Here is a 25540-nt window from a genome sequence, read left to right on the forward strand (position 1 = left end):
ATTTTGTGATGTAATGTAATTTCATTGGGTAAAAAGAAGAAACATCAGACTATTTGAAAAAAAATAAAAAAGGAGCCACATCAAGTCTTTTAATTTCAGAAAGTACACACACAGTTTAATTAAAGATTTCAGACACATTCTAGTTGTCAATAATACTTAACTCTAAACATTTGAAAACATGAGGATTTTGCTTTGTTTTCTCTTTGTTGCCCCCCCCCCCGAGTTAAAAGGGGGAACAAAATTAGCTATTTAATGGGACCAGAATTAATCATATAATGCCAGTGTGGTTCCAACTTTAATTATGGAGATACCAGCAGCTCTCCATAATAACGTTAGCTCTGCAGTTCCAAAGCATACAGATTAATGGAACACTTCTATTAGCTATAGAAGGGCCTTGACTTTGTTTCAAAGCTGCAGCTACTAAATAGAAGGCAGAATGTTCACACACATATTGTGCCTGATCGATCCTGCTGCCTCACAAGTTGATAGCAAAAGTGGGCGCAGGATTAGACCCAAAACAACCCACAATGAAACTCATTAATAACTTTGCTAAATTAAAAGCTCTTTTCTTTAAATGCAGTTGGCACATGTGTTTTCAATGAGATTTAACTATGTGAAAAGTCTAAAGTTGTTTTGGAAGTAGGGGAACACAAAGAAACATGAGACAAAAGTTAAAATCTCAAGTGAGCCTTACATTTTAATGATCTATAACTCAAAAATAGTGTGATTAATTGTCTTTAAACTTTGCACATTCTCCTCTGCTTTCAGGGGAAATATGACAAATTATAGGACAAACATTTTCCAAGTTATATTTATGACGACGACAAACAGGGCTTTATAAGATAGCTTGTTGACACCTTAACTCTGGAGAAGTTACTACCTTTCCATAATAAAGCAGAGGGAAAAAAAGTTTATGTCTGTGTCCACTCATTCCTCTTTCACAAAGAAAATAAACTGTTACTTGAGTCCAGATCTTTCTGACTGCTCTGAAGTCATGAGAATAAAATGAAGCATCATTTGAAACCAATTGAATTGAACTTTATTAGGTTGATTCTCTCAGCAGTCTACATATTAGTATGTTATTTATTTTCATCATTTTCCTCAACTTTAGCCATAGAACCAGGTTAGGAAAGACAAATTCCATATAATTCTGTTTTGTCAGTCAGTTTTCAGACAATATGCTGCTCATATCACAGCTTTGAACTCCCAACTGTTGCAAAAGATTAATCCTTTGTGTTAGAGTGTACAGTACAGTAGTTTTCCCTTGATGAATACATGGCAAAGTAATTAAAACTATTATACCAATATTAATTTTTTTCTGTGGGTTTTAAAGTGTCTGTTTCTTAAACTATACAGAAGAGGACTATGTATTTATGTACTTCTAAAAATACTTTAGTAGACTTGCATTAAAGAATGATATATTATTACAGCAAAAAATCTGGTCCCACTCATATTTTTGAAAGAAATATGGGAAACAGGATGAAATTATTAGATATTATAATACCTTTGTGCTATGATGCAAATGTCCTTTCTCTACACGACGTATGCATTGCTTACTATATTTTAAAGTCTTACTGCTTCTTGTAACACTAAGGCCAGATCATGTTTTTGTTGTTATACACACACACACACACACACACACGCATGCATGCAAGCTCTGTACTTGATACTTTATTACTGTAACCATTCATAGTTCCAATTCATTGGGACCACTTTCAAGCAAAGTTCACTTGAGGGCTAATGATGTCTTAAATGTTTTTCCTTCATAAATGTGGCAGGGTTAGTGTTTTTGATCTTGTGACTCAATGAGAGTGAAATGAACCTGAGCAAAATGCCCCTAGAGATTTAGTCTCAATAACATTATGTGCTGTTGTGGAGGAAAGGACAGCTTAAGGTCACTTGTTTTTACTTGGACAATTTGGAAACTACCCTTTTACATGTACTGCCAGATTTATGGAGGATTTTCTTTTTTGGTTCTTTAAAATATTATTTAACTTTTATATTTATTAAAGAAAATTTCTTCTTTCTTTTAAAAGGAAAGATGCAGAAATAAAACAAAGACTTGTTTCCTCTTTTTAGAGCAAGGTATAAAAAAGGCCAACATTTTCAAAAGTTTTGTGTGTGTCTATTTTTGGATGCCTAATTTGAGACACCTTTATGAGACCCAATTTTTACAGGGTGATACTCAGCACTTAAGAAATCTTGGGTTGGATCCCCCAAAATTGCAGCACCATAAATCAGTTCACCCACACAGAGCCGGATTTTGAGGTTTATAGGCTTTGCGTTGATGCAACAATCCATGTGCACAATCACAATGTGCCTTACCCCCTGTGAGGTAAGTACTCTCATCCCTGTTTTATAGGTAAAGAAATTGAGGCATATAGAAATTAAGTGGACAACATGTTCAGTAGCGGATACTAATTTTGGGTGTTCAATTTCAATCACCTTTGACCGATTTTCAGTGTAGCTGAGCATCCACAGCTCATATTTACTTCACTTGGTGTTGTGGTTGCACAGCAGCTCCTGAAGCAGGCCTTATTCATATCAATTTGGGAACCACAAAATTGGGACACCTAAAATTAGTTGTCAGTCCTGAAACTATTAGGCTAAATTATGTGGCTAAATTCATATAACAATTCGGTGATACAGTTAGGAACAGAATCAGGTTTGATGACTTTCTGTCCCAGGTGAAGGACAATATATCTGCTCTCATGGTCATCACAGGACTGAGAGTCAGGAGACATGGATTCTCAGGTGGAATTTACAGTACCACAACCTTGGCAATTACTAATGAAAAATAGGATGTGTATTTTGGTTGACAGATAGATAGCTATAACTGCATTATACTGGATAAATAGACGTTTAGATAGACTCAAACAGAGATGTAGACTGGCTAATTTTAAAACATGTAGACGTAGAATTTTGCTCAGAATTATGGTGCTCTAGAGAAAATGGTGGATATCATTAGATGTCATTTTTGTTAGTAAAGGAGATCACCATGAGTGAAGATTTCAGACTCCTAAAGAAGTCTAGAGTAGATGAAGGCATAGATAAGGAAAGACAGAGGCGTACAGTGTAGGCAAAATGAGCATATTCTTTGGAAGACTTAAGTCCACATGAAGATACTCTCTAAGAAATAAGATGGAGCAGTGAAAAGCTATTGATTAACTACACTTCACAATGCTAAAATCTGGTAAATTAACACAGAGCAAGGAAAAGTATTATGGTTCTTGAACATTTATGTTTCAAAATTCTTCTGGAGTTTAGCTGGAGAAATAATAATTATATATCTATGAAATTAGAACCCAGACAGTTTATGGTGGCTAAAAAGAATAGAAAGAATCTCAACTGCCAACCAAAATAGTCCTGCCCTGTAAATTTTTCAATAAAAGGGAAAAAAGTGTGGTACCGTACAGATCATAAAGAATAATAGGCAATGTTCGCTGGAAGCCCTAGACTGCCAAATATAAAGTAATACCAGGATGTATTTTTGATATTTTCATCTACTGATCTATATTTTAGTGTACATAGGAAAAAGTGGCAACTTTCATTTTTTATGGGATAATAGCTCTTAATAAAGTAAGTATTTTGATAGCAGGCTAATTCTGAAAATGTGATTTATGAAACTCAATAAATTTTGAAGGTTTCACAACAGATCATTGTTGTAAAGATGTATATTTGACCTGATAAATGATAGACTGTATTGTAAAAATTCAACTTTATTTGCAGACTATTATTAACCTGACAGATTATAACAGCTCCTTAGGATCTATTTTTAGATTATTATACCAATCTGCTAAAGTATATAGGGACAATATGCTTATTTAGTTGGGTTTTTCCTTCCAAAATTACAGTCATGTAAATTTAAGGATTTATTACTTTGGCTATTACTATTTAAATATCAAAATGATCAGATCATTTAAAAAGAAGTATTTGACAACATGTACCTTTTCAATCTAAGGTTTTACAAAAAGTACAAAAATCTTAATCATCTAACATGTCTGTTGTTTGGGCTTCATGTCACTTAGAAAAAGGCCAAAATAATATGTTTTGAAACTGTTTAAAATTATTTTTATCTAGTTTCTGTAGTACACTATGTTAAACCTAATACAATTATGACATTCTTAAGAAATGGTACAGATTTGCTCTGAAAATATTGACCGGCCCTATAATCACTGTTAGAGATGAATACCAAAACCTTTTGCTACCTCAGGAAGGAAATACAAAATAAAAGTATCTGGGGGGGAAAACAACCTATGTCAAATAATCACAAGTTGTGAAAAGTGAAATACACAAAAAAGAAACAGGAAAGGACATAGCTGGTTATGTATTTAAATAAATCCTTCTCTTGTTGAATTGTTTAAGAGAAAGATCATACACAATTTCTCCTTTCTATTTTCTTTTTTTCTTTAAATAAAAAAGGAATTTTAACTTCTCTCCTCTGCAATAATCAGGCTTCATTTTTGGAGAATGAAGTAGAGGAATATTTTATAATACAAAGCCATAAATTCAGTTTACAAGAGCTCAAATGAATGGAAGTTTAGCACTTAAAGTTTTGCACAGGCAAGCTGAATCTTTTATATTGAACACTGTTAAATCTGTAAGGCAGGTAATTACTTTCAGGCTATGTAATAACAAATTACTTTTATTGCAACAGATTTGGTGAAGTTAAAGTTTTGCTTTTTTTATGCACATGTATTTCCATATTTGTGTGTGTTTTCAAAGATGACTAATACTTACGCAGTTTGCTGACAAAACACTTGCATTAATAAGCTATTATTTTGTATAAAGGGACTGAGGAGCTTTTCATAACAGGATGACAGCAGGATATAAGCCTCTCAGAAAGTTCTTACAGAAACACTCAAACATGAAAAAGGTACAGAACAGTTTATTTTTTTCTCTGTTTACATCATGGATCTTTCTATATATTTCCTTCCTCGTTTTGTGTTCCATATCTGACTCCTTAGCCTTTGACACCATAATGATGGGTGCATTACAAATAAGATAGACAGACAGATCTGATTTCACTGCTGTGGCACACACATGTTCATAAAAGGGAACATTCTGATACTCGGTTAAATGCAGTTTTCATTATGAAAAAAACTATTCTGTTCTTTTTTCAGTTATTTTAAAATTCAAATCCTAGACGTCAATTTAAAACAGATTAACTGTGGAATTTGTATGCTACTCACCTTAACCTAAATGTTTCCTCTTATGTTCCCTGCTGAAATGATTACCTTTTTAATAGCTGTTACAGGCTTTCAACCGCAAAAATCAATGTCTAAATGTTTCTCATACCTTTTGTTTGATGATCATGTCGTTGATGTCCTCAAGATCACCCACTGTCACTATCTGGGATTTTATCACTCGATCCAGTAAAGAAAGCCAGTCAGTGAGTTCTGCCCAGGCCTTATTAAAGTCAGCCAGAGCTGGCACCTCCAGAAGCAAGGAAGATGGCATTTCTACTTTGGAGATGGTGGTTTCCTTGGTTACCACGGTTTGTGTAACCACAGTAACAGTTTGACCAGAAGTTTCTGAAAATTTTAAAAAAAAATGTTGACATTATTGGATAAAGGGACTATGATAAATTGCTCATTTCAGTAACATAGTTCAGTCACTGAAAAGGTAATTATTTGTACCATTTGTAATATTTTGCTCACTTGAAATGTGAAAATGCAAATAAAACAAATCACATGAATTTATATACATATACCCAGCCTCTCCCCTCAGCCCCCCATACCCAACTTACCTATAAGAGCTCACCCCATCCCAGCTGTGACAAAGGCAGTATCAGGAATACCCCCTGTGTAATCACAACCCCCAAATGCATGGTCACTGAAGTACTCTGCTCCCTGAAAGCCTGGGCTGCACATCACGCCCTGTTTAGTTTGGATAAAAAAATCTGTTGTTCCAGTAGTGACCAAGCCATTGTGACCTACACCCTACCCCTCAAATCTTGAATTACCAGTGAAACTGGGATTGTCTCTCCCTCCATTTATCATCGTGTTGGCTGCTTTTGCTACAACAGTAAGAACAGTCTGTACTCTGTGAAGGTTGTGATGGGAGTGACACTTACAGATGTGGGACTCAGGGAAAATAGACTACAAGACAACCCAGATCAGAGATTGGTTGGTTGGGCCATCTTTGTTTTTTGTGAGGTTAGAGTCTCAGCAAAGACAGGGGGAAGCTGCATTTTATTCACCTCTTTGAATGGGTTGCTCTTATTTCCTGGGCATAATTGTGGGTGGGACTAGGAATGAATGGGGACTACCCTCCAATATTACAGGCCAGGATAAGAACGTCATTGGTGGTTACCTCATTGGAAAATTTCTATTGAAACATTATGGGGAGGGGATATATTGTGTGTGCATGTAAAATGGGGTTAAAAAAACTTCCTTTCTCACACCCTTTGTCTGATTATTTAGATTGTAAACTTTTCTGGGCACAGGCTGTTTCTTAAAGTGTATATGTTCATCACCTAAAACAACTGGACTCTGATCTCACTTGCAGCATTATACATGTTCCCACATTATATTAGCGGTGATTAGCAAAAATGTTTATAAGAGAAGAATCTGCTGGCAAGGGAAATTCACTTATGGGTCTCTCCATTTTAGAATTCTTTCCTTGCTGCTCATCTAAAATTATTTGATTCTGATGACTGAATCTGCATAGTTCATCAATATATGCAAATTACTGAAGAGATTCAGGGTTCTCAATAGGGGCGTTTATTTTATTTATTAGGGGCATTAGTGTTTTGCAGGAGCTAGGTTAGTTTTGTTGGTGCGTATGATGTTTTGGGGCACAGAGAGGCCTTTGGTTGCTACTTTGGTTGCTTGTTTGAACTTGATTGTATTTCTGATCTCTTGTTAAGATGCCTACCTCCTGGAACAGGCGTTATTGTTTAGTCCATATAGGGAAATCAAAATATAACTGATTTCAGAGTAGCAGCCGTGTTAGTCTGTATCCGCAAAAAAACCAGAAGTACTTGTTTAGAGCATAAGCTCTAATAAATTTGTTAGTCTCTAAGGTGCCACAAGTACTCCTGTTCTTTTTGCAAAATATAACTGACCTTCGTATTTGTTTATAAAGAAAATAATAAGTAATTGTATAAACAAACATCTAGGACTTGCATCCCCACTGCCTGACAACATGCATTCTCATTTACCACTGTGCAAAGTATGTGTAAAATGGTAAATAATCAGAATGGAAGCATTTTAGACAAACATCACACAGGTGAAAATAAATGACAACATAAAGTGCCAGGTACTTACAGTCTTTATTTTGCTGCATGATTTAATAGTATAATGTATCTTATCTTCACTTGGTGGGACAACTCACGTGAGTAAATATTTACTTACACAGGGCCAGGTCCTAAACATACAGACTGGTTTAATGGAACTAGCAACAACTGACAAATGCAGCAATTTCATATATAAGTCCTTTAAAAGATGACAACAAAGAACTACTCAATATCTGACTTGAGTCAACTGCTACACAGACAGCATATAAATTCACATCCATGCTTAGATGGAGGGGATTCTTGGAGCGAAGGAACAGGTTTTAGGATAGTAGTGTTCGTATCAGGAATGGTTCACTGGATTCTCATTGTAAGACAGGTAAACATAAATGACCCTCAATGGAAAGTTATGAAAGCATAATTACTCATGGTAACTCATGCCTAAGAGTACTACATGGCTCTACATTGCTAGTGCACCATTTTAAACGTGAAGCATCTGTCCCTTAGTTGTGCTTTTATCATTCAAAAATTAGATCGATAACTGGCTGCACAGAGAATTTGGGTGTGTGTGTATGTGTGTGCGCGTGCGCGCAGTTAATCATAGAAAGGCAATTTATGCTTTAAGTTGCTATTATACATACAGTTTGGCAAAGCAAAAGACAGCCACAAAACCTATTAGCACGACTACCGATTGGAAAACTACATTTCCAAAGTATTTTTAAAGGTGAAGACCTCATATTATTATAATGAGTGTGTTCCCAAAAGGCTCACTCAGATGTATTAAAATACATTTATAGATTACTGCCCTATTGTGTTAAAATGTAACTCCATCATAAGAAGAAAATGGATAAAATAGTACAGGAGGTTGATGTATTAGGACTTGACGCTTTAAAAAACCCCCAGAAAATCTGAATAACTCCCTTGCAATGTAGCTGCAGAGCCACTACCTGATTCAATAGCCTAAATGGCACAATGTCAGAGCCATGAGAGCTAGAATTAAGCCTTGGGTGGTGCCACTTGCAGTTTCTTGCATTTCAGATGCAAAACAGTTATTGGGCACTGGATTTAAGTTTTTCAAAAGGACAAAGGTGAATTTTGTTTTTTGTAGACAGGCTAGTTCTTGCGCTGAGAAAGGCTGTCTGTGGTGTATGTTGCCTTCAGAAAGCAAAGAGGCATCATTGCCCCACTTAGGTAAGACCAAGATGTTGTTTTTTGTTTGTTTTATTGTAGTTTAAACTTGGTCCATTTGGAATATGGGCCACTGAGACAGTTTACACATCTATGTTTATTCCTTCCAGAAGAGCTACAGTCTGGACTAAAAAATTCAATCGATAGGTTGAAGTTCACATTTAAATTGCCAGTTAATTTGAGAATAATGATCAGATAATTCTCAAATAAATTTGTTAGTCTCTAAGGTGCCACACGTACTCCTTTTCTTTTTGAGAATACAGACTAAAACGGTTGCTACTCTGAAAGTTGTAAAAACATTGTAATATTTACTTCTTATGGCTGTTTTGAATAGATTGGCCTACTTTATTTGGAATAGTTAAAACACATTACTCAATATAGTGGCAATTAATGACTCCGAAAGCCTGGACAATTTACAACTATCTATATTGTAAATTACTCTACACTAACTGAAACGTTGAAAAATGTGTTTTGATATAAATATTTTTAAATTAACATTTTATAAATTCAGGAAAAACACAATGTTTCATCTGTACGATTAAATAATGTAATATCTACTATCTGAATAGTTAGAAATGTGCTAATATTTCATAATTATTTCCTATTCTAAATATAGGGAAATGGCATGGTATTTCAGTTACTTTGGTACAGTGACTGTTGCAAATGTTAATTTTTAAATGGTTAATTTTTAACTGCTACTGCAGTTAAATCTATCTATCCATCCATTTATACCACATGTATCAGTTCAATATCCGAGTGCATTATTTGCACTTTTTTCTTTCTATGCTTAAATGAAAAAAAAATCAGTGAAGCATAAGTTATGATTTAATTGTTAGTTCTTGAAAATCATTTTAGAAAACAGCTTGTGTTAACTGAAAAACACATATAACAAAAAATAGTGACTTTCCTCCCTGACCATGCAAGAGGTTCACAGTTTGTTATTTATATGACATCATAAAAATTAACATGATACAAATGCTTCCACAGTCACAGACAATATTGTCATTTTGGTCACAAAAGAAAAAAGGATGACATGTAGGACCACAGTTTTTGGGGTTTTTTAAGTCACACAGGCCTCTAAGTAATCATTAACAACATTGGGTCAAATCTGTTCATGTCTTAATTCGTCCCCAGTGTAATTAAAAGTATAGAGTTATTCCAGGGCTGAATTTGGCTCCAGTATTTAAAATGTAAGTGAAGCTCCTTTTAAAAATTGCTGAGCTGCTTCTGTCCAGCTCTGTTCCCCTTCTTGCTTACATGGGGCAAACGGAGTACAGACTATCCATTTCCACCTACTGGGTGCAGGGGGTATCACATGGCATGGCAGGGAGGAGAGGTGTCATGATCTAAGTGTGCACTGTATTGTTTGTATCCTCAGCTTGCATGAAGGCTCTTTTTACCTGCTCCTGGATCCCGCAAAAGGGAGGGTTGCTCATTGTCTCGAAGACATTTAAACCAAATGAATGTCAAACAGAGGCAGCACTGGGGGGCAGTTAAAAATCTCAGAGAAAAATAGAGAAACGGGAGCAAAATGTTGTTGTAATACGGAAATAATTAAATGGAAAGTGTTATGAGTTATTCTTCTTATCCCATAGAAATAAGAAATACTATCTGTTGTCAATGTGATTTTGGTTCATGGCTAAATGTACATCAGTGTAAGAAATGAATGATGTAACATTTATTATTATTAGCTGCTTCAGACTAAGTTGACACTTGTCATCTTTCCTAGGCGGCAATCTTCAATTATTTGGATTGGCTCTTAGCAATATCCTTCTTTATACAGAGAAAATTTGTCTCCTTTAAAGCAGTGATTCCCAAACTTGTTCTGCCACTTGTATAGGGAAAGCCCCTGGTGGGCTGGGCCGGTTTGTTTACCTGCCGTGTCCGCAGGTTTGGCCGATCGCAGCTCCCAGTGGCTGCAGTTCACTGCTCCAGGCCAATGGGAGCTGCTGGAAGTGGCGCGGCCTGAGGAACGTACTGGCCGCCACTTCCAACAGCTCCCATTGGCTTGGAGTGGCGAACCATGGCCACTGAGAGCTGCGATTGGCTGAACCTGCAGACATGGCAAGTAAACAAACCGGCCCAGCCCACCAGGGGCTTTCCCTGCACAAGTGGCGGAACAAGTTTGGCAATCACTGCTCTAAAGCATTGTCCAAATCATAAAGAATAGCACTAAAATCATTTGAATAGAAGTGGATTTTTTACCTTAAAAAAAAATCTACTAAAGCAACAGATGCATAAGTGCACTTTAGGATGAATGTATTATGAGAATGGAATAATCATTATACTCCTCACAATTGCTATCAATTTCCTTCTGCTCATGCAGCACACACCTGTGGCTTATTGGCAATGCCCTTGGTTGCACTTTTTAAATGTTTACAGTCTATTTAGAGGTCTGTTGCATTCCTTTTTCTTTTTTATTTGGAGGGGAAGGGGAAAGGGAGAACAAGTTTTCTGTTTACATTTCTTTTAGTAACAGATTTTATCTAATTGCTGGAAAGAGAAAGAAATACATAGGAAATTATACTGTAATGAATCAATACATAAAAGCAACAGATACTTCAGTTTTCTATTGTTTTTTGTACTTGTAACACTGTATTTTGTTTTGTATCTGTAACGCTGACCTTGAGAGACTTCTATATATGCTTTGTTTTTCTGCCTTCTTCTTTTTGAGCTGGATATTACATATCTGTAATATCAGATGACAATATAGTGAAAAAATGACTTCACAAAACTGTGTGTATTCTCTCTGCTGGACAAGATTTTTTCATTCCACACGTCAGTCACAATTTGCTGCAGCAATCTCAACATATCTTATTTCATCCTACCCTCACTTTAACCCCTTAATGCTGAGGGTCACATTGATTTGGATTGGGTCTCAAAACAAGGTATTCCACACTGATGCCAAGGACAGGACGACAAAAAACAAAGTTTTCTTGGGGGGGGGAGGGTGGGTTGTATTTGTCATTAGGGAAGTTCGGCATGCAAAGTACGTACTGATGTTGGTTTGTAGTCTTCATGAAAATATGGTCATTACTGGTTTTCAAAGATATAAATTATCATTATATCTATATAAGCCATACTTGAATTTGCAGCTTAGAATGTAAAGGTGCCCATTACTAATCCCTCAACCATTAAGTTCCCATTTTTATTTCTTTTCTGTCCCCGCTACACTCTCTCTCTCTCTCTTGCTCTATCTCAAGTTCATCTGCAAGGTAGGGGTTTCTAGCCTCTTAGGACTCCACTTTTTACCTCACATTGCACTCACTATTAAAGTTTAACATGTTTACTGAACAGATATCATTGGAGATTTTTTTAAAAAATATCCATTTTTTAACTTCTTATTCCTCTGATTAAATATGCAAATACTACACTGAGTAAGGTACACCAAATGTAATGGCTTATTCTAAAATAAATAACAAATGTTAGAGTAGCAGCAGCTAATGGGAATTTGCCCACTGGTCCATAGTGAAAATCTTTAGATCCCGTACATGCAAATTTTTATATACATGTTGTATATAAAATAATTAATTAAAAATTCATATAACAATTCATTTTTCAATATGTTGATATTTTATATTGTTACATTAATTATCTCTAATAAAATGTATAAACATCTTTATAATGAAAACAACTTAAAAAAAGTTTGGTATTCAAAAATGTAGGCCTTGATCCTGCAAATTGATCCACATAAGTAGAGGCCCATTGAAGTCAAACTATGTTTCCCAACACCTATTTTGTAATAAGACTACTAATGTATCCTTTTTATGAAAACTTGCAGAGACTCCTTTACTGTCCAACATACACATACATAACACACTATTTGCTCTGGCTACTTAGCGTTGCTTCAGTGCAGTTGAAACTAACCAGATAAACTGGATTTGCAATGGCTTTGTGGAATAGGTCTAAAATCTGTATCAAATACAGAGTTTCAAAAGAACTGTTAATCTCATTTATTTTAACACATACATATCTGTATTCTTTACCCTCCGATATTTGAAGACAACTTTTTAGTTAATACCATTAATTGAAATGTAGTCTATATCATCTGAGTTTGTCAGTTTTCAAAGCAGAATGAATACTACAGTTCTTTCGGTCAATATCCAAATGCATCAACCACATCAGCAAACAGAAAAACCTGCTCTATGAACTTTTCTATTGGCTAATGGTCCTATGTTAATGGTTGACTCATTCTCTTTATGCTTGCCCATGCAAGTGGGAAATTTTTTATGTGACCAAAATGTTACAGGTATGTGCTCTACCCATGACAACACCATATTGTCCTTGGAATCCAATCTCTGTATATGGCTGAGTCCAATGGAAACTCTCACCACCGTGTAAACAAGCTCCCTCATCCTCCCAGTTTGAACTGGCTCAGCTCCTGGTTCAAGAGGTGAAACTGATGCTGGATTGCCTGCCCTTAATGCTGGCTTTAATAACAACCATTGCTCCCTCTTATGGATATTCTGGGCACTGGTAACAGTGCTCCTACACATATATAGAAACAGATGATTACAATTCCATTATTTCTCTTCATTCCCTTTCTCTGGACTTAAAACACATATAAACAGGCAGCTTACTCATGCTTTTGCCTACCAGAGGGGGATGTGATAGGTTCCCCCTGTGGTGCCACCTGGAACTGGGGTACCATTGAGCCCCCCGACCCACCAACCTGGACTCCCTTTACGCTGTACCACTGTGACCAGCCTACCAAACCCTCCCCCAAAATTCAACACACATACAGGTAGGCACACACAGAGCTGCACAACATACAGATAGTTGTGATCTGCTCTGCATAGGCAGGCTACAGCTAAGGAACTGCCCAAGCTGCTCAAGTGCACATTCCCCCATCTGGAGCATAACCCCAAGATTATACCATCTTGTGCTGCACAGAGAACTGTACAACGTAAGCTCATGAAATTTGCCCCTTCCGTCAATATGGAGAGGATATGCAACAGTTTTCTGCCCAAAGTTATGACTCTCACACTCCCCGGTTTTAGACAAAGCAAAAGTTAGATTTTAAGTGATTATAAGGGATAGCAAACAGATTAAAGCAGATTACCTAGCAAACAAACAAAACACGCATATTAAACTTAATATACTAAAGAGAATGGATATGAGTAGCAAATTCTCACCCTAAATGATGATTCAAGCAGGCTGCAAAAATTCTTAAGGGGCCAGTTGCACTTGCTTACAGCTTAAAAACCCCAGGTATTCTTTTCCCCTTTAGCCTGGGTCTAGCACTTCCCCCCAGTTCAGTTCTTGTTCCTCAGTTGTTTCCAAGAGCCTCTTTGGGGCAAGGAGACAGTGAAGAACCATGATGATGTCACTCCCCTGCCTTAAATAGCTTTTGCATATGGCAGGAACTCTTTGTCTCAAAGCTTAGTTCCCATGCCAGTCAGAGGGAAAACAGAGGTATTCCAAGATGGAGTCCAGTACCAGGTGACCTGGTTACATGTCCCTGTAATGGCACAGCAGCTGTGAGTCAGAGGTTTTTGTAGTGTCCTCAGGAAGGCCCCCTCTTGGGAGATAAAGTTTTTCTATTGTTTTCTCTAATGGTCCTTTCTAGCCAGCCATCTAGACTGAGTGCATTCTGCCTAGTGGGTGCTCCCCAAGTATAAACACATTTGCAATGCAGAAATAGAGCCACTGTTCCTAACTTCAGATACAAAAATAATACCTGCATACAAAGAGGATAATCACAGTCAGTAAACCATAACCTTTTCAATGATATCTTACATGACTTATCTTACATAATACATCATAGTTATGCCATATCTATGCCACATCATAGTTAAGCTGCCTGTTTATATGTGATTTTAGCCCAGAGAAAGGGAATGAAGAAAATAATGGAATTGTAATCATCTGTTTCTATACATGTGCAGGAGCACTGTTACCAGTGCCAGGAATATTCGTAAGAGGGGGCAATGGTTGTTATTAAAGCCAGCATTAAGGGCAGGCAATCATATCATAATAATATCTCTATGAAGACTATGGGATGCAGTGTCACAGGGCATTTAACTGCCCTGCAGATAGACTGCAAAAGCCATTCAGAACTTCACTTGGCTGGCTATGCCTATGTTTGAGAAGCACAGTGAGGCTGACTAGAGTTTTGTCTCAGTATTGCCACAGTACTGCTGTGATTTACTGCATTCAAATTAGTGTTGAAAAGGGTCTTTTAGGCTGCTACCCCTTTTGACTCAAGCAGTTAGCGATATTCAGGGTCTTGTGGGTTATTTCTGGTAAGAGGAGAATCTGATGATAGACTCAAGTATTTCTTAGATGTAATTCTATTATTTACAAAGTCCCGTTTCCCTGAACACATCAGGAATCAAACAGCAGGAGACAAGTTTCTTTGATCACTGTTTTAAGCCTCTTTTTCAGGGAGCAGTGTGTCCAATAAGCTCTCGCAATTGGCTTCATCTCAGGGCCATATTACTTGTGCTTCTCTTGCAGTCTGCTTCTGGCTGCTACTGCCCTCAGACACACAGACCTCTACCAAACAAATCCCAGCCCCCTGCAATTGCAATCAGCCCCCAGCAGAACACCCCCCCCACCTACACAGCTCAGCTTCTCTCCAGTCTTGCTTGGTCTTTGTTTGGATGGAGGTTCCTATTGATTCAGCTATCTCATGCCAAAAACTCTCTTAACTGCATCTTACATTTCTACTGAATAATGGGCATCTACTATGTCCTCCAACTTCAGTGAGGTTTCACTCAGCTTCTATCACTATGTAGACTAAAACTGAGTTGCATAGACTTCACATGTCACTTGATAGTATATTGGGATGGTCTTTCTGTAGATTCCAGAGACCTGGAATGAGAATATAAGCACTAATATTTGTCTCAATTACTGGTGAGACGCCTGACCTGGAGTAATAGAGCCATTTCTTTTGAATCCAAGAGTCCCAAAATCCAAATGAATTATAAAGGCATAGATGAAAAGGCAAGTACTAGATTAAAGGGATTGATTTACTATAGCTAAGGCTATGATTTTGTCATGGAAGTCGCAGGAAGTTACGGAATCCGTGACTTCAGCCTCCAGCAGCTGGGAGCTGCAAGGTCCACCCGCCCTGCTCGCGGTGGCTAGGAAATGCAGGGTACCCCCAACGCTCCCCAAGCCACTGTGGGTGCTGGGGTTACCCTGAAGCTCTGGGCCACCGTGGGCGGGGGGGGAGGTGCTGCAGCTCCCAGCTGCGGGCAGCAGGGACCCCACAGCTCCCGCCACAAGCAGTGCAAGACCTTGGAACTCCAAGCCCCCGTGAGCAGTGGGGGCCCCCAGAGCTCTGAGCCAGCCCCCCTGAGGGTGGTGAAGGGACACAGCCACTCCCCATTTTGTCATGGATGTTTTTAATAAAAGTCACGGACAAGTCATGGGCTTCTGTGAATTTTTCTTTATTGCCCAGGACCTGTCCATGACTTTTACTAAAAATATCTGTAAAATCTTAGCCTTAACTATAGCTATGGAGACCAGTGACCTATTGTTCTATCACAGTATAATCCGAGATTTACTGGTTACTTCTGAGATTTCCAGGGGACTGCATGTCAGCACCAAACTTTTTTGAACTCCTAGATTAACAACTTCGGTCTAGTTTTATTTCCAAAATTACAACCTGGGGTAATTTAGTGATATCCAAATTGTTTAAATTTCTTCAGGTGTTGTCATGTAAATCAGGTATAATTCCAGTCCTAATGATCTACACAAGGTATCTAATATGTCCCTACTGAAATGTTAATGTTTCATTAAAAGTTAATCTTTTATGGTATAAGAGATTCCTGCAAACAGAAGATTGTATAGTATTTGCCTTTTGAAATTATTTATTACATGCAAAAATAGGAAAGTGAATAACAAATATCTATTGTTTTATATGTAATGTATTTGCATTAATCTTTTCATGTTGTAAAGAAAATTGTCAAAAAACTTGTAAAAAACCCCCCAAACAAACAAACAAATACAAAAAAACCCCAACCATACTATGAAAACTACATGGGAGTACAGCAGCAAATGGAGCTAATAGAGTCTTATTATGAGTTGTTCTCGTTGGTGAAATGCCTGTTAGAGAGTTCCTTGGGGTTACTTAAATATCTGTACTGCTTATGAGACTCCTCTGAGTGATGGCATAAGAACACTTGTCTGTGCCAGCTGATTTTAAAATAAAATAAAAATATCTTGTAAACAACCAGAAAAAAAGTATAAGTGGTTTGACTAAGATATAAAAATGAACTTGACACGTTTACCTAATGTACTGTGCTAGCAAGAAGAAGACCTGTTTTGAACTCAGATGTCTGGGTTCTGGGCCAACAAACATGGAAGTAACTGCAGAAATGACATGCTCAGCATTGTAAAAAAGGTGGTGCTGAATGCAGAAGACATGCAATAGTTTCTCAAAAAGAAAAGGAGTACTTGTGGCACCTTAGAGACTAACAAATTTATTAGAGCATAAGCTTTCGTGAGCTACAGCTCACTTCATCGGATGCATTATGCTCTAATAAATTTGTTAGTCTCTAAGGTGCCACAAGTACTCCTTTTCTTTTTGCGAATACAGACTAACACGGCTGCTACTCTGAAACCTGCAATAGTTTCTGACTTCTGTTTCAGGAAACAACACTACTATTAGCTCCTGAGGAAGTACTTTCTAGACAGAGATACAATTGGATCCTCTGAGACTGACCAATTGCAACATGGATCAGAGATTGGAGAGGAAAATGAGTCATTCATAACTCTGACTAACTCTAAACAACAGGGTTTTTAAATGTTATTTATTTATTTATTTTTATAACAGTGCTAAGCTTGACTTTTATGTTGTGCCAGCTATTAAAAGTGATTTTCTTTAATGACAACTGATCCTTGTAGAATTGGCTAAGCTCTCTTCTAATGCACATGCTTCTGTTACTCTGGACTCTGGCTTAGTTTCTCAGCATTTTGCAACAAGAAGCTGAAATGCTCCTTTGAGAAATCTGAAGCTCCAGATGATGAAACGTTGTCCAGTGTGATATCCTTATTAAAAAGCTTCAAGGTAGCTTATGACAAAGTTCTTGCTATTAAGAAAGATATAATTTCTTCTATTTTGACTGAAGTGTTAAACCTTTGAGATTACCAATTTAGAGTGATGTCTTTTAGAAACCAATCACACGGTGTTTTCCACATGGCATTTATGTCCCACAAGTACTGAAACAATACTAGAACTACACAGCACCTTCCTTGTATTTTTCTCTCTCAATACACATATTTGCACAAACACATTCACTACAGAAGTATAGATAAGTGATTAAAATTAATAAGGAAAAATTAAATTAAGTGTTTGATAGTATGTAACAACAGATCTGGATATTTTATCCAGAGTGAGAGTGAAGGATGATATGGCTCAAAGGAGATTTTTCTCCCAAGACCATTAGTTTTTTAGGAACCGAATGAACTTACACAAATACAAAAGCCATCAAGTCAATAAGACTCATAGCTCTAGAGCAGCAAATCATGATGAAGAGAAAATAAAACACATCCTTTTAATGTTATTTGAAGACTACAACAACAGGTCATTCCTGTTACATGCTCAAACCAAAAACTAGAAAGACCATTAAAGCTTCCAGCATGAGAAACACACAATAGAAAACTTATTTGTATCAATGTGAGTCCTCCTCATTCCTATTCCACTACATCATAGAGAAGGGAAAGACTTAAAGTACGCAGTTAAGAAAAATAAAACACAGAAATAATATATCACTTTGCTTAGGTTAAAAAAGAACAAGAATATGAAAGAGAGAGAGAGAATAAATATATTTTCTAAGAGTACTCCAAACCATTAGAGCAGATATAAAGGCTCCAATTCTCACCTTACACCAGGGATTTGAAATACAATGGAAGTATGCCAAGAAAATACATGTGTATTTTGTGCTTCTTGAAAGGTTGAATCTCAGGAGTCAAATTACTGTGGAAGTTCCATAATCTGGAATTCAAGGCCAGATTCTATGTGTCTATCACACAGAAATAGGACACAAAAGAAATAGGAAAGGTGGCATGGAAGTCTGTTGCAGGGGTGTACAAGCTTTCTTTTAAAATCTCTTTTATATCAATTTAATGCTTCTGAAAAGTGCCAGATTGACAGTTCTGTAAAGTGAATACATTTATTTATCCCCTGAATTGGTGTATCACAGACATGAAGAGTAGTAGTATCCCCAACCCATATCATCCTACAAGCCTCAAACTTTTTTCTGAAAAGACCTCTTCAAGGGCTGAGAGGTTAATTCAATATCAGTGTCCAACAAGGTTGCCAATTAGCACCAAACGTTGTCTTTTTAAATCCTAAACCCATTCCATGAATGAGACTGAGAGCAAGGAGGTGTTCTTAATGTGTACATAAGAAATGGGTTAATGATCTAAAGGCTTTAAATACCTAGGAAAACTGGAAAATCCTTTAGAATTCCAAAGTCCAAAATCCTTTAGAATTCCAAAGAATCAAAGAATGAAAATCATGTCAGGGAGTCAGCCAGAGGGAAGCAATGGCATAGAGCCAGCAAGAGGAGAGAGCAGAGAGACTGCAAAGCTCTCAGGGAGGGAGGGAGGGAGACTCAGCCCCCACTGACAGAACATATATAATTATAATGGAGGGAAGTAATAAAAGAGAGACATCTTCAGTTATTGACTCATGTGGCACTTAAGCAGGGCTTTACATTTTCAAAGTGTTCAGTGTTTTCAGGGGGTTAAAGTAATCTGTTTGTCTGGTGACATTTTAGTATTTAGGCCCATTCATTATTTTAAAATAAACAAGAAAAACATTTAAAATGTTTAAGCATTCATTTAATATCAACTTTTTCTCAAGATTAAACAATTGCATGATTATAAATGTCTAATGAGCTTTTATTGCTCTGAAATATATTTTAGTGTAATGAATCATTTGATATTTGAACAAAATGCCAAATGTCTGATGGTTCTTTACAATGAAATATTCAGTAACATGACAATCGCTAGAATGATCATATGACTATGAAATGAATATTCCATGAAAGACAATTGTTTGGGGCCTGAGTGGGCAATCCTTACCATGTTGGTGAGCACTTAGTCACACAGGTTGTTCCACTGACTTCAGCAGGACAATCTGTAGGATGAAGAGATCTTACTGTGTGGCTGCACAGTTGAGCCCATAATATAGAACATGTGGGATATTTTTTTATTGTTTACTAATTTTTCAGAATTCATGGGAGTTGTCTGGTAGCTTTGGATTCTTTGGTCGGTCTGTACTATTTTTTTGTTTGTTTGTTTGTTTTTTAGTTAGAAATATGGGCAGAGACTGAGAATTGAGGGGAACAGTGGAGATGCTGGGCAAAATGAGATTTAGATTTAAACTGCAATGTACAGTAGGCTGGAGAGCAGAATCAAAAGTACAGATGCAAATGCGAAACTACCATATACCAGAACCACAGAGGTTTAAAAGGAAGTACTGTAGGAAAAGTAGGAAGTTTAGGAGAAGATGATTACAAAGAAAACAAGCTAGATTACTAGAATTGGTATTATTGGTCACTATTATTGGTCAGTATGAAGGTCACCATAACTTTAGACTGCTACTGTGAATTTTAAAGTGCCAGCTAGCTTTCTCAGGCACAGCTGGCTTTTTCAGAGGGTAGAACAGGAGGAAATTTCTACTTCGCCTGTTCTTGCTGCCCCGGGCTTTTCAAATGCAGCAGCACCACTAAACTGTTTATTGGACACACATTTCCCAACACAAAAAAAACATCATGGTCACAAACTTAATCAGTAAGATGTTAAGACAGTTCTTTCAGTATAAATAAATGCCCTGGTTGCCCCCTCCCTCCCCCCCCGCAACCCCCGACAGTGGCTTTCAATGGGGGGGGGGAAACGTAGCTCCTTGAAAGAACATGATGCAAGAATTATTCTATCCAATGCTTAGAATCATTTCAGTGAGGTAAATTATGTAAATATCACATTTCTGAAAAGCAATCTACATAGTTTTATGCCCATGATAGCTAAAGCATCCCTAAGGTGAAAGTAACAAACTGTTAAGTACCGCAAGGATAATTAAAATATATGTATCAGCAAATGCTGAGCCACTGGTCTTGACAGTAGCCTCTGCCAATTTTCTCGCTCAGGACTGGGACACCCACAGCGGGTAAATGGAGTATAATACCTTATTTGATAAGCAGTAGAGAAGGGACTCCTAAAGCAAGTTTCTGAGTATACAAGTTGATCAGAACTTTAAAGCCATAATCTGGGTTTCAATCACTCAGGATCAGTATGACTCTATAGGAGATAAACGAGTTTAATTATGTGGAATACAAAGGAACTGAGGAAATCTTTTAAAGACAATATGGGGAAATAATCCAGGAATAGGCACTGCAGAAGTTCATTGATTCATAGATACTAAGGTCAGAAGGGACCATTCTGATCATCTAGTCCGACCTCCTGCACAGCGGAGGCCACAGAATCTCACCAACCCACTCCTACGAAAAACCTCACTTATGTCTGAGCTATTGAAGTCCTCAAATCATGGTTTAAAGACTTCAAGGAGCAGAGAAGCCTCCCTCAAGTCACCCATGCCCCATGCTACAGAGGAAGGCGAAAAACCTCCAGGGTCTCCAATCTGCCCTGGATGAAAATTCCTTCCCTACCCCAAATATGGCAATCAGCTAAACCCTGAGCATATGGGCAAGATTCACCAGCCAGATACTACAGAAAATTCTTTCCTGGGTAACTCAGATCCCATCCATCTAATATCCCATCTCAGGGGATTAGTCCTATTTACCCTGAATATTTAAAGATCAATTACTTATCAAAATCCCATTATCCCATCATACCATCTCCTCCATAAACTTATCGAGTAGAATCTTAAAACCAGATAGATCTTTTGCCCCCACTGCTTCCCTTGGAAGGCTATTCCAAAACTTCACTCCTCTGATGGTTAGAAACCTTCGTCTAATTTCAAGTCTAAACTTCCTGGTGGTCAGTTTATACCCATTTGTTCTTGTGTCCATATTGGTGCTGAGCTTAAATAATTCCTCTCCCTCTCCTATATTTATCCCTCTGATATATTTATAGAGAGCAATCATATCTCCCCTCAACCTTCTTTTAGTTAGGCTAAACAAGCCAAGCTCCTTAAGTCTCCTTTCATAAGACAAGCTTTCCATTCCTCGGATCATCCTAGTAGCCCTTCTCTGTACCTGCACCAGTTTGAATTCATCCTTTTTTAAACATGGGAGACCAGAACTGCACACAGTATTCTAGGTGAGGTCTCACCAGTGCCTTGTATAATGGTACTAAAACCTCCTTATCCCTACTGGAAATACCTCTCCTGATGCATCCCAAAACCGCATTAGCTTTTTTCACAGCTATATCACATTGGCAGCTCATAGTCATCCTATGATCAACCAATACTCCAAGGTCCTTCTCCTCCTCCGTTACTTCTAATTCATGCGTCCCCAATTTATAACTAAAATTCTTGTTATTAATCCCTAAATGCATAACCTTACACTTCTCACTATTAAATTTCATCCTATTACTATTACTCCAGTTTACAAAGTCATCCAGATCCTCCTGTATAATATCCCGATCCTTCTCCGAATTGGCAATACCTCCCAGCTTTGTATCATCTGCAAACTTTATTAGCACACTCCCACTTTTTGTGCCAAGGTCAGTAATAAAAAGATTAAATAAGATTGGTCCCAAAACCGATCCCTGAGGAACTCCACTGGTAACCTCCCTCCAACCTGACAGTTCGCCTTTCAGTAGGACCCGTTGCAGTCTCCCCTTTAACCAATTCCTTATCCACCTTTTGATGTTCATATTGATCCCCATCTTCTCCAATTTAACTAATAATTCCCCATGTGGCACGGTATCAAATGCCTTACTGAAATCTAGGTAAATTAGATCCACTGCATTTCCTTTATCTAAAAAATCTGTTACTTTTTCAAAAAAGGAGATTAGGTTGGTTTGGCACGATCTACCTTTTGTAAAACCATGTTGTATTTTGTCCCATTTACCATTGACTTCAATGTCCTTAACTAATTTCTCCTTCAAAATTTTTTCCAGGACCTTGCATACGACAGATGTCAAACTAACTGGCCTGTAGTTACCCGGATCACTTTTTTTTCCTTTCTTAAAAATAGGAACTATATTAGCAATTCTCCAATCATTCGGTACAACTCCTGAGTTTACAGATTCATTAAAAATTCTTGCTCATGGGCTTGCATATTCAGGTGCCAATTCCTTTAATATTCTTGGATGAAGATTATCTGGGCCCCCGATTTAGTCCCATTAAGCTGTTTCAGTTTCGCTTCTACCTCAGATATGGTAATATCTACCTCCATATCCTCATTCCCATTTGTCATGCTACCATTATCCCTAAGATCCTCTTTAGCCTTATTAAAGACTGAGGCAAAGTATTTGTTTAGATATTGGGCCATGCCTAGATTATCTTTAACCTCCACTCCATCCTCAGTGTTTAGCGGCCCCACTTCTTCTTTCTTAGTTTTTTTCTTATTTATATGGCTATAGAACCTTTTACTATTGGTTTTAATTCCCTTTGCAAGGTCCAACTCTACTTGACTTTTAGCCTGTCTCACTTGATCCCTACATGTTCTGACCTCAATTAGGTAGCTTTCCTTGCTGATCTCTCCCATCTTCCACTCCCTGTATGCTTTCTGCTTCTTCTTAATCACCTCTCTAAGATGCTTGCTCATCCAGCTTGGTCTACAACTCCTTCCTATGAATTTTTTCCCCTTTCTTGGGATACAGGCTTCCGATAGCTTCTGCAGCTTTGATTTAAAGTAATCCCAGGCCTCCTCTACCTTTAGATCCATAAATTCTTCAGTCCAATCCACTTCCCTAACTAATTTCCCTAATTTTTGAAAGTCAGCCCTTTTGAAATCAAAAACTCTAGTTGCAGATTTATTTTTGTTAATCCTTCCATTTAGTTTGAACTGAATTAGCTCATGATCACTTGAGCCAAGATTGTCCCCTACAACCATTTTTTCTATGAGGTCCTCTCTATTTACCAAAATTAAATCTAAAATGGCATCCCCTCTAGTCGGTTCAGCAACTACTTGATGAAGGAATCCATCAGCTATCGCCTCTAGGAAAATCTGAGCCCTATTATTATTACTAGCACTGGTCCTCCAGTCTATATCTAGGAAGTTAAAGTCTCCCATGATCACACAGTTTCCATTAGTATTTACTTTGTTAAAGACATTAAAAAGGGCTCTATCCATATCCAAATTAGATCCCGGAGGTCTATAGCACACCCCAAGCACTATCGTTCAATTGTCTGCTCTATATGTGTTGGCTAAGATCATTAAATCTGAACCCAGCTAGACCCATGCCTACAATATGGACAGGTGGCATAGAAATTGATTGAAGAGTATATTATATATCTGCAATCTGGGGTATCATTAATAAAGCTCACTCAGTTTGGACAACTTATTGTTCCATTCAAAACCTTGCTGAAAGATAAACTACTTGAAAGTTCAGTCTCCTAGTAGTAACATACTGTTACTGTGGTGTTCCCTGTGAACCTTTCCTCAGGCCACGTTCAAGATGATTGATGGGCCCACTAAAAATTGAAAAGTGAACGTGGCCAGGGAATGGCTTCGTTGCAGTTCAGTATAAGAATTAACTAGACAATTATGCTAAAAAGTAAAAGAATCTTTTGAATGGTTTGGACACTTTCTAAATTCTACTGCTCTGCATCATTGATTAAATTATCACCAACAATCTTTAATTGACCCCACTACATATTTTTAAGAGGTGGATGAAGAGATGTGAAATTTAGTATCACTTGATGATTTTTGAAAATTAAAAATACATGATGTTGAGATAATAATAGAAGACAAGGCTTTCTGAAATACCCACAATTGAAAAAGTGCAATAACAGAGATGATTTGTATTAGCAAAATCTTAAAAGCCTTCCTTTACTATTCATATCCATTCTTGTTTATACAAGCCATACAGATCAAATATGATACTTTGTATCAGGTATGCTTTATTCATTGGCTCTTAAAGATTGTCAAACGATAATTAATTACACAGCTACATCTATTTTTTTCTACTCCTATAAACTCAATTATTTTTAGAAAATGCTAGTGCTATTAACATAAAAATAGGTTAAAATGTTGCCATACTGGTATACTGTAAATTCATTTATAGTGGCAATAATGAAAAAGCCAGAATTGCTGTGGGGGAATTGTTTTTGTAAACAATGGTTTGTTTTTAAATCATGATGTGCAGCACCAGGAAATTTACAACTGAAGGAAACAATTTCTGTCTGGCTCGCCATTTGCCCTAGAGGATCTATCATCATCATGAGCCTGAATGTGCTTATGATTTGGAGTATAAATAGTGAGGGGGGAGAAGGCAGAAAACTGTGCCAACAGGAAATTCAAACAGCCCAGAGTGAAACAAACAAACAAAAAATTAATGTTCACCAATCTGATCAGCTATTGCTCTGAATGTGATTTGGGTTTTCTTTTGGTTTGTATATTTTTAGTTTTAGGATTTCCCTCTGGCTGGTTTCTTTCATTGTATGAGACTACACTAGTGTACATGAGAGAGGTCACGTAAGAGGAGGAATGCAGACAAATAATGTGCACAAAAATGAGACATAAAATCATAATATAATCTGATTGTTATATATTTGTATCAACTGAAGCATTGTGCTACTCATACATGACATTTTTACTTATTTAGAAATTTTGGACATACATTTTTATAAAGCATTTTAACTCCCAACTAACTATCTGGATATTACTTGTTTGTGGTCTACATGCTTGGTATCAATATTATGAGCCAAGAACTTCCTAATAAAGAAGGTAGCTATGTTTCTGACAAGAAACACAGTTCATCACCAGTTTGCATGTATCAACAGTCTTATTTCATTTTTATTTTTAGTGGCCTGTCCACTGTTTGGCAGGGGCTCTGCCCCCATCCCCCACTTCCCCTGAGTGCCCCCCCTCCTGCCTTTGCCAGTCCAGCAGCTGGGGCCTGGCCCGGGAGCCCGGGAAGTTGTGGGGCGCCGCATAGTGGGCTCTCCACCTGATTGGGGGTGGTCAAGAGCAGCTCCTGGCTTACGTCCCCACAACATGGACCCCCGCCCAGGGTAAGAGCCGTGTGGGG

General features: G+C 37.5%; 1 protein-coding gene across 10 annotated transcripts in view; it reads right to left on the reverse strand.

The window, feature by feature from the left end:
* Positions 1 to 25540, reverse strand: part of DMD (dystrophin) — a 1935994-nt gene that overhangs the window by 556924 nt on the left and 1353530 nt on the right. For all 10 annotated transcript variants that reach the window (XM_043505382.1, XM_043505371.1, XM_043505378.1 and 7 more), the window contains one exon: positions 5299 to 5534. In XM_043505382.1, the coding sequence (XP_043361317.1) occupies positions 5299 to 5534 (236 nt within the window). The remainder of the gene's footprint in view (positions 1 to 5298; positions 5535 to 25540) is intronic.

This window comes from Dermochelys coriacea, chromosome 1 (genome assembly GCF_009764565.3).
Source record: "Dermochelys coriacea isolate rDerCor1 chromosome 1, rDerCor1.pri.v4, whole genome shotgun sequence".
Lineage (NCBI taxonomy): Eukaryota > Metazoa > Chordata > Testudines > Dermochelyidae > Dermochelys > Dermochelys coriacea.